Below are 10,632 nucleotides of genomic sequence, written 5' to 3'. Positions count from 1 at the left end.
GATCTCAGCTATGTTGCGGTGACTACCTACTCCACGACAACATATTAAACTTCTGTTAACAGATAAGTAGGCTATTTTATTCATCCAGACGAAATTGATATTTAAGTATTGTGCTATAACATATCAACGTGAATACAAAAAAAATAAAATAATGTATACCCCCGCCCCCCCATATGAAATGTCGGTAATATTCTGTAAACAGCATGGTGGTGTAGCTACACACACGCGCACAGCTTGGTATTTATCCAACAGTTCTTTATTATCCAAGTACCTTGTTAAAAAGTGGCCCTGCATCCCACACGGCGCCATCTTACAAAATAAACACCAATCAGCGCACTGTTGCCGGGCAGGTTTGGAGGACACATGAAATATGAGAATGTACATATTTACAGGAGGAAGAATCCAGACACGGATGATAATCATGATCAACAACAACAACGTGATGACCCCGCTTGTTAACAATAAAAACATTGTGACCACGGGGGTGAGGTGAAGGGAGGAGGTGAGTACATGTGAAGGCTTTTAACTTAGGACGTAAAAGGCACTGCTTTTAAATTGAACAGATACGTGGTCATAATCACTGACACTTGTTCGGTAATACGATTAATAATAATAATAATAATAATCTTATTAAAAACAACCCCCCCTCCTCTGTTCCAGATTGTTCTAATATGGGGGAGGGCGGCGGCATAAATAGTGGATTTGAAAGGGCGGGGAGGTTTAGAAACAACACAGACAACACGATAGCCCGTCGTCACGGTGACGACGTCCCCAGCAGCCAACATGCTTGTCAGGAATGGAAACATCCACTTCCTGTCAGGAATAAACCACTTCCTGTCTTTAAACTGTCATAACGGGAGGGGGGACGACAGGTGATTCATGATTCATTGGTTAGTTACAAACAGCACTGACACACACAAACACTTGTCACTATGGAGACAGGTCTACATGGTCTTTGGTTGTGTCAGGCATTCAGGCTCAGAGAGGAGAGGGAGGGAGAGGAGGAGAGGGATGGAGAGAGAGAGAGTGCGCTCTGACACAGACTAGGCAGAGTTGAGGGCAGGAAGAAGATTGGAGGTGTTCTAGAACCTTGTGGAACAAGCAGGTCCACTGGGAAGGTTCTAATGTTAGAACAGTGGGAATAGAGAGAGAGGGAGGGAGAGGAAGAGCGAGAGGAGGTCCGTCCTGAAGAGACTTAAGCACGCAGGTTCTGGTTAGTCAGAACTACAGAAGAGTACCTGAGTACACACGCATCCCTCCAGAAACTACAAACATGGTGGACACTGGCTAGGGGATGACCTGTTCTTCAGTCTGAATGCCTGGCGTAGCATCAGAAGTCTGTAGTTTTAGAGGTTGGTTCCCGTCGCTACAGGACAAAGCTGTTGTCTCGGTAACAAGGCATTGGGCTGGGTTCCATTCCAAAAAAACCACTCATTCCTTCCCTTATTTGACCACTGGCCTATCTTCCTCTCTCCCTTCCTACACCCCCCCCCCCTCTCCTCCCCTTCTCTCCTCTGACAGAAGGGAGATGACCTACATCTTTCACTTCTCTCCCTCTCTCTTCCTCCCTCCCTCCTTAGTTCCCCAACAGAAACGTCTCTCTCCTCTCGTCTTCTCAGCTTTTATCTGACTCATCCTCCTCTTCTTCTTCTTCTTCTTCTTCTTCTTCTTCTTCTTCTTCTTGCTTCCGAGGTTCCACTTCCTGTTTCCTGTTCAGTCAACCTTCTCCACCTTTCCCACAATCTTCTCCTCGTAGATGGGCAAGATGGCGTCATCTTCCTTCACCTCCTCGAACACCACTCCGCAATCAAACTCATCACTCACTCTCTTGAAGTAGAACCTAGAGGAGAGTGGGGAAGGATGGAGAGAGAGGGGGGAAGGATGGAGGGAGAGGGGGGAAGGATGGAGGGAGAGGGGGGAAGGATGGACGGAGGTAGAGGGGGGAAGGAGGGAGGGAGGGAGAGGGGGGAAGGAGGGAGAGTGGGGAAGGATGGAGGGAGGGAGGGGGTTAGAAGGATGGAGGGAGGGAGAGGGTTAGAAGGATGGAGGGAGGGAGAGGGTTAGAAGGATGGAGGGAGGGAGGGAGAGGGGGAAAGGATGGAGGGAGAGTGGGGAAGGATGGAGGGAGAGTGGGGAAGGATGGAGGGAGGGAGAGGGGGGAAGGATGGAGGGAGGGAGAGGGGGGAAGGATGGAGGGAGGGAGAGGGGGGAAGGATGGAGGGAGGGAGAGGAGGGAAGGATGGAGGGATTGATGGAGAAAGGTTATGATCGGAAAAGGCTACAATATGTATACAATACAATATTTATAGATTATATTTTATTTAAGATATACAGTTAGGTCCATAAGTATTTGGACATTGACACAATTTATCATTTTGGCTCTGTATACCATTTACATTTAGTCATTTAGCAGACGCTCTTATCCAGAGCGACTTACAGTAAGTACAGGGACATTCCCCCCGAGGCAAGTAGGGTGAAGTGCCATGCCCAAGGACACAACGTCAGTTGGCATGACCGGGAATCGAACTGGCAACCTTCGGATTACTAGCCCGATTCCCTCACCGCTCAGCCATCTGACTCCCACCACAATGGATTTGAAATGAAACAATAAAGATGTGCTTTAAGTGCAGACTTAAAAAGGGGGGGGCCACATATAAAATGTATTGTAATTCCTACACCGTTCACCTGATTTGGATGTAAATACCCTGAAATTAAAGCTGAAAGTCTGCACTTAAAGCACATCTTGATTGTTTCATTTCAAATCCATTGTGGTGGTATACAGAGCCAAAATGATGAAAATTGTGTCAATGTCCAAATACTTATGGACCTAACTGTATGTATATATATATATATATCAAAATAATTTTGGGCTATTACTTATATATGAATACTGTCAAAATAATTTTCATATATAAGTAATAGCCCAAATTTATTTTGACAGTAATAGTATTGACTGTTACATTATGTATATAAACAGTATCCTGATTATTATGTTATTGTTTTAAACATAGTAATAACAGTATTATACATGTTCACAGTACTCTCTCCATCTTCCTAGCAACCAACACCACACCCCGCAACCCCGTTCCCGTGGCGACGACCCCTCACCTGTAGCCTCCCTTCTTGGTGAGCAGCTCTTTGAACTGGCCCAGCGTGACGACCCGCCCCCTGACCGAGGTCCGGTACGGGATTGGCTCCCCACAGAAGTAGTACGCCACCGTCACATTCTCATTGGCCGGCCGCTTGGCAGACTTGTGTCTGATGGGAGAAGCCAAAACAGAACACATTCGTTTACACACACACACACTTACCCACTGCCGGCCATGCACACCCACAAACCCATTCATACACACACATCCTAGCTCTCTCCAACACACCACCCCCACAGCTCTCTCTAACACACACACACACACATTCTAACACACACACACACCTCTGTTTCTGCTGGCCCTGGGCGCTCCTCCTCCTCTCCTCCTCCAGCCTGCGGCGAGCCTCCTCCAGCTGGGTGAGAGGGTTGGGGGCGGGGTTGGGGGGCATGGTGGGGTCCTGGATGAAGGGGTGAGAGGGCATGACCCCCGGGTGGGGGTGAGAGGTCACGACCCCGGGGTTCCGGAGCTGGGCGCTGACCCAGGGGTGCACGGCTCCCGGGCGCTCCACGGAGACGGGGCGGGAGGAGGAGGAGGAGGAGGAGGAGGGGGGGTCGCCCTTCCTGCTGGAGCCGCCTGCACTGCTGCTCCTAGAGGAGAGAGAGGGGATTACAGAGAGTTATACAGAGCCCTGGTTTGTATGTGTGTGTGTGTGTGAGTGTGTGAGTGTGTGTGTGCGTCTCACCCGTGTGTGTTCTTCTTGTGTCTTAATGCCTCCCCCTCCATCATCCATTGGAGGATCTTCTGGTTCCTCTCCAGATCGTCCAATGGGCTCTGAGTATCCAGGCCTCGCCCCTCCTCACCAGACTCCACCTTCTTGGAGGGTCGTTTCGACAACGTGCTGCCCTTACTGCTGCACACACACACCACACACACCACACACACACACACCACACACACACACAGCAATGGTCATACACAGATCTCAACCGTTCAGAGACTAAAGGAGACCTCGTCCATCCCCTCCCCGTCCCTGTTACTACAGCAACTCAGTTCTCACCCGTATCCCAGCATGCCCTCCACGGTGCCGTCGGCATAGTTACGACCCCTCCCTGCGTAGTGGTGGGCGTCGCCATTCCAGACAAATTGGCCCCTAAGCCCCGCCTCCTCCGAGGATCTAGCCACGCCCCCTGGAGCGTGGTGGTAGTTGTGCTTGTGGTGAAACACACCTGGACACACACACACAGGGTGAAGGGTTAAACTGGGATCTCTGTTTTCAGATTTGAGGTGAATAAAACTTCAAATGTATATAGAAATGTAGCGCAAGAGAGGGTGTGTATGGTGTGTGAGAGTGTGTGTATGGTGTGTGAGTGTGTGTGTATGGTGTGTGAGAGTGTGTGTATGGTGTGTGAGTGTGTGTGTATGGTGTGTGAGAGTGTGTGTATGTGTGTATGGTGTGTGAGTGTGTATGGTGTGTGAGTGTGTGTGTATGGTGTGTGAGTGTGTGTGTATGTGTGTATGGTGTGTGAGTGTGTATGGTGTGTGAGTGTGTGTGTATGGTGTGTGTGTGAGTGTGTGTGTATGGTGTGTGAGAGTGTGTGTATGGTGTGTGTGTATGGTGTGTGAGTGTGTGTGTATAGTGTGTGAGTGTGTGTGTATGGTGTGTGAGTGTGTGTGTATGGTGTGTGAGTGTGTATGGTGTGTGAGTGTGTGTGTATGGTGTGTGTGTGAGTGTGTGTGTATGGTGTGTGAGTGAGTGTGTGTGTATGGTGTGTGAGTGTGTGTGTGGTGTGTGAGTGTATGGTGTGTGAGTGTGTGTGTATGGTGTGTGAGTGTGGTGTATGGTGTGTGAGTGTGTGTGTATGGTGTGTCAGTGTGTGTGTATGGTGTGTGAGTGTGTGTGTGTGTGTATGGTGTGTGAGTGTGTGTGTATGGTGTGTGAGTGTGTGTGTATGGTGTGTGTGTGAGTGTGTGTGTGTGGTGTGTGTGTGAGTCTCACCCGCTCCCACAGCAGCATTGTCTCCTCCCTTCTGCCCCGCCCTGTGCCCCCTGCCCCCCACCCCCCCCCGGGGGTACGACCCTGCGACACCCCCGTCAGGCGAGCGAGACTTGGGGGAGGGGCGTCCCGTGGTCGCCCCCGGCGACTGGCCCCCGGGCGTCCTCATGACCCTCTGCACGTGCTCGTCCAAGATTGCCTCCGGGTTGTCCTCGTGGTCGTCATGGTAACCGCCCGTCTCCGAGTAGCGGGCTCCGTAGAGGGGCGGGAGGGAAGAGGGGGGGAGGGGCTTGTTGCCGTGGCTCGTCAGCGTGGTTGCCATGGAAACGTCAGCGTCGTCACCCTCCTCTTCCTGTTGGAGTCAGGAACACATGCAAACAAGAAATATCAACTAAGGTTGAAAACATCTTAGTTTCCCATCATTGTGGGGATCAAGAACATATCTTCTTCTTAAACAAGGCCACACACAGGTCCTTTCAGATACACACACACACCCTCTCACACACCCTCTCACACACCCTCTCACACACCCTCTCACACACCCTCTCACACACCCTCTCACACACCCTCTCACACACCCTCTCTCACACACCCTCTCTCACACACCCTCACACACACCCTCTCTCACACCCTCTCTCACACACCCTCTCTCACACCCTCTCTCACACACCCTCTCACACACCCTCTCACACACCCTCTCACACACCCTCTCTCACACACCCTCTCTCACACCCTCTCTCACACACCCTCTCTCACACACCCTCTCACACACCCTCACACACACCCTCACACACACCCTCTCTCACACACCCCCTCTCACACACCCTCTCTCACACACCCTCCCTCACACACACCCTCACACACACCCTCACACACACCCTCACACACACCCTCTCTCACACACCCTCCCCCTCCTGCTCACCAGACGGACCCTCCTCAGCCTCTCCTCCAGGCGCTCCTGGGCCTCCCTCTCTCTCAGCACCGTCTGCAGACGTCTGATCAGGTCGGCAGCAAACCTCTCTGGCTCTACCTGGACGTCCTTTGGCATGCGGTACGTGCGCTACACACACACACACACACACACAGTGCCAGACAAAGTATTAATCACTCCATCATAACGAGGAATGATAGGGTTAGGTTTGTGTGTGCGTGTGGGTGTGTGTGTGTCGGTGTACTCACTGGTATGTGAGGTAGAGGAACGCGCCCGTTGGCTTTTACACTGTCATGCATCTCTCTGCGATGATGCTTCCGATGATACCGGTATGGTGGAATCCCATCCCTGCAACACACACACACACCATTCAGCAAGACATGCTTACAGGCTGCTGTAAGGAGAGTGTGTGTGTTCTTACAAGCTGCTGTCTGTCAGGGACAGTGTGTGTGTTTGTGCTTACAGGCTGCTGTCGGTCAGGGACAGTGTGTCTGCGTCGCTGGACATGCTCTGCTGCTCGCTGTCGTTAGCGCTGGTTGCCGGGGCGTGTGCGTACCCCATATTGACATAGTAGGGGTTCACCGGCTCCCTCCAGGACCTGGGGGGGGGGGGGTAGATACACACACTGAGAGAGTGAGGGTGGAGAGAGACACACAGAGAGAGACAGAGACACACAGAGACAGAGAGACACACAGAGAGAGACACAGAAAGAGAGAGAGACATGGCTACACCCACCTGTCCACCCATCCAGTCTCATGCGTCCTCTTATTGGTCAAGGTCCTCTGGGGGGCGGTTTCCATCAGCAGCATGTGAGTCAGCCGATTGGCTGGAGTGTCCCCAGACTCCTCTTCCTCCTCCTCCTCTTCCTCCTCCCCCCCTGCATGTCCGTTTCTGGACACACACACACACACACACGCAGTCACCTCAGGATAACCACGTCTGACAGCTCAGAACTGATCAAATAGAAATAGAACACGCCTGTCCCCCTCACAGAACACGCCTCTCCCCCTCACAGAACACGCCTCTCCCCCTCACAGAACACGCCTCTCCCCCTCACAGAACATGACTCTCCCCCTCACAGAACACACCTCTCCCCCTCCCCTCACAGAACACGCGGTGACGGACCCACCTCCACTCCACGTCCTCGGTGAGGGTGGGCAGGTAGCCGGGGGGCCGGGGGCTCTGCTCACTGGGGGGCCGGGGGCTCTGCTCGCTGGGGGGCTTGGGGCTCTCGCCCCCCGTCCTGGTGTACTCCAGGTACACGTCTGACTTGAGGAACAGAGGGTATGTGTTCTCCTCCATGGTGGTCTGGATCTCTGTCTGGGCCTGGACACACAGAGACACAGACACACACGGAGAGACACACACACATGGAGAGACACACACACACGGAGAGACACACACACACAGATAGACACACACACAGATAGACACACACACAGATAGACACACACACACAGAGAGACACACACAGAGAGACACACAATTATTGATTCGATTCTTGGCTAGAACATTGAAACACAGGGACATTCTAGAACAGTGATACATTCTAGAATCCAGCTCAGATTTCCAGATTGATCAATGTTCTAGAACATGTTCCAGATCCATAGTGATGAGATCCAGGATCACAGATCTATCTCTTTCACAGACAGACACCCCTAACTGGACCAGGGCTCAGGGGTGAAAGGTCAGGGGTGAAAGGTTACCTGCTCGAACATGGAGGCGTCGGGTGCCAGGCGGACCACACAGTCCCTGATGAAGCTCTTGGTGGCGGGTTTGATCTGGCGCGCCACAATCCCGCCCCCATCCTGCACGTACTTCCTGTAGATGGCCTTTGCCAGCTTGGGCCTCTTCTCCTGATTGGCCGTCTTGCGGAAGCCACTGCAGGCGAACCAGAAGTCCAGCAGGTCGGCGCAGCCCTCCTGCCGCAGGAAGCTGCGGAACAGCTGAATCCCCTCCTGGTCGTCCAGCAGCGAGTGCAGAGACTCCGCCCACTTCAGGTAGGGCGGCGTGGGGGAGGCGGAGCCTTCGGGCTCGTAGCCCAGGTCCAGATCGGGGCGGCGGGGCGTGGCGGACGGGGGGTCCCGGTAGAGGTCGGCCTTCGAGGGGGGGTGGTAGAAGGAGGGGAGGGGGGGGCGGCCGTGGCTGGGGGGGGTGAGGGAGCCCCCACCCCCCCCCTCCTCTCCCGGTACCGGGGGCCTAGGGGCGTCCTCGGTGAAGGGGGCGTGGCCCTCCAGCACGCTGCCCCGGTAGCCAATCCCTGGCATGTCTCTGACGGCGCTCATGTCTTATTGGTTGGCTAGCCGCAGACGGGCCCTTGGGGGCGTGGTCAGTTGTGCTCCTCTTCTACCGAACCTGAGTGGTGTTCTCCCTGAAGGAGGAGAGGAGGAGGACATTAAGGAGAGGGGAATGCGAGGAGAGGAGAGCGGTGATAGGCGGAGCAGACTAAGGAGAGGAGAGAGGGGTGAGAGGAGCAGATTAAGGAGAGGAGAGAGGGGTGAGAGGAGCAGATTAAGGAGAGGAGAGAGGGGTGAGAGGAGCAGATTAAGGAGAGGAGAGAGGGATGACACTGGGAGTTGAGCCTGAAAGGAATCCCATGAAGAAAGACTACAAGAGGGATGAAGGAGGAGAGCAGAGGAGAGTGGGAATAGCAGGCTGAAATATACCAGTGAGGAGAGAAGAAAGCTAAACAGAGGAGGAAGGGAGGAGGGCAAGTTGAGCAGGATGAGTGTGTCTAACCAGGGTTATCAACTCACTGAAGAAATTTAGCTAGCCAGCTACTCAACTATCCCACACACAACAGTTAGCCAGCTAGCACACTAGCAAGCCGGCTAGCTATCTGGAAACATGTTAAGAGACAATGGCCATCTTGCTAGCTGTGATTTAGAACCGTATTTACTACTGTAACAATGACTTCTATGAGTAACAGTGGACATTTCTAGAACATTTGGTGCTAGATCTCCTGACGATCTGTACATCATCACGTGAGCTAACAGCTAGCCGGCTAAAGCCATCCAAAAGCAAAACAACGACCAACAGCACCAACAGTACATCTAACCAAGCCGAGACAAGTTGTCACTAGATAGTAGCTAAGCTAGCTGGCTGGCTAGCAATAAACAATGCACTTCAACGTAAAAGACGATGGTCGACTATTCGGCTAACGACTTTGATAGCGACCAGCGCTTTGAAGTGGGTCCCATTCATGCTGGCTGTGGTGAAGACGGTGGGGGGAAGGGTACACACACTGGGTACACCAACAAACTCTACAGCCGCACAAGACGGGCCTTTCCTTCAAAAACACTTTAGCTCGCTGGCTAGCAACACAACACATAACTAACTCGGACAGACTTGCTGGTTTAGCGACACGATTCGTAGCCTCACGCGTTAACGCTTACAACGCGAAGGGGTTGCTTGGTCAATCAGAGGTGGTAATAACGAAATATCCTTCGATTCGGGATCAGACAAACCCAAGAAAGCGAGGGCACGTTTTACCCCGCTCAGCGCGAGCTAGCAAACCCCCCTAAAGTATCTTGATATAAAAGTGTCCGTCATACCGTATCTGAATGCCGGCTCCCCTTACACAACACCGGGGATCCTGCGGTGAAAAACGATCTCCAAAACGCGGCATAAGGACAGGTTTGTGTTGTTAAATATGGACGAAAACAAGCCGCTGTCTTGTCCTCAACTCCCCATGGTAGCACCGACACACTCAGACGGAGTTGGAGAGAATACGTGCGTTCCGTGCGTGAGTGTGTTGGTGGTACAAGGCGCGAGCTCAACAGCGACGTGGGCCGGTACGAGTGGTACACTGCAACGACCGCAAGAACACCGGAATGTACAGTATCTCGCTACGAGAACTTAAGTTTCCCAGTAGACTCGGCTACCTGACAAGTAAATAAATAAGACAAACAAAAACAACACCATAGTACTTATCTCTAATCACAGAGACAACGATGTAACTTTATTATTGTTGACTACCGAATTCATGTCCTAAAGACGTGACAATAATTTACATTTTTTATCAAGGTAAAATTGAAGAAACCGAACATTGCCGTACCGTTGAACACGGATATCTAAAGTTTAATTACGAAAGTCCTTCAGTGATTTGTTTATAAGACTCGAAAGCCCATTATCCCAAAACATCCATAGAACAATTAAAATATTATGAAATCCTACTCCTTCATTCTAACACTCGCTCAATCAAAAGTAATTCCGTATACCGCGAGAGAGGGAGCAATAGAGGGAACGAGAGAGAGAGATAGAGAGTGAGTGAGAGATCTATCTACCTTTCAGTTCCTGCCTTTCTGGCCACCACGCGCGAAGCCCATCTCCGGTGTGCAATGAGTGACAGGAGGACAGCGCTCGCCGCATGCTGCTGTCAGCGCCAGTCACGCGCCAGGGTTGTCGTCATGTCAGTCAAAGTGAGCATCGACCTGTGAGGGGTTGGAGAGAGGAGAAAGGGAGAGAGAGAGAGAGAGAGATGGAGGAGGGATGGACGGAGAGGGGAGAGGGAGAGAGACTTTGTAGTCAGTCAGTTCTACATCACTCAGAATGACAACCAATCAATCTAAGGAAGTAATCGACATGCCATGTGGCCTGCTTGTCTGTCTGCCTGTGTG

The 10,632-nt window shown here is 52.1% G+C and overlaps 1 protein-coding gene across 1 annotated transcript; it reads right to left on the bottom strand.

Annotated features, from left to right (window-relative positions):
* Nucleotides 1–238: 238 nt before the first annotated feature.
* Nucleotides 239–9,708, bottom strand: LOC136965058 (axin-1-like). Its single transcript, XM_067259050.1, has 13 exons — nucleotides 9,568–9,708; nucleotides 7,720–8,384; nucleotides 7,143–7,339; nucleotides 6,749–6,904; nucleotides 6,477–6,611; nucleotides 6,262–6,361; nucleotides 6,005–6,142; nucleotides 5,086–5,434; nucleotides 4,147–4,315; nucleotides 3,832–3,999; nucleotides 3,434–3,736; nucleotides 3,109–3,258; nucleotides 239–1,840 (listed from the first exon to the last, which is right to left on the bottom strand). The coding sequence occupies exons 2-13, from the start codon at nucleotides 8,296–8,298 to the stop codon at nucleotides 1,714–1,716; spliced, it is 2,571 nt and encodes an 856-aa protein (XP_067115151.1). The 5' UTR covers nucleotides 8,299–8,384; nucleotides 9,568–9,708; the 3' UTR covers nucleotides 239–1,713.
* Between the last annotated feature and the right edge of the window lie 924 nt (nucleotides 9,709–10,632).

This window comes from Osmerus mordax, chromosome 21, assembly GCF_038355195.1.
Source record: "Osmerus mordax isolate fOsmMor3 chromosome 21, fOsmMor3.pri, whole genome shotgun sequence".
Classification (NCBI taxonomy): domain Eukaryota; kingdom Metazoa; phylum Chordata; class Actinopteri; order Osmeriformes; family Osmeridae; genus Osmerus; species Osmerus mordax.
The sequence above is the reverse complement of the archived record's forward strand: the minus strand, read 5'-3'. Positions and strand labels throughout refer to the sequence as shown.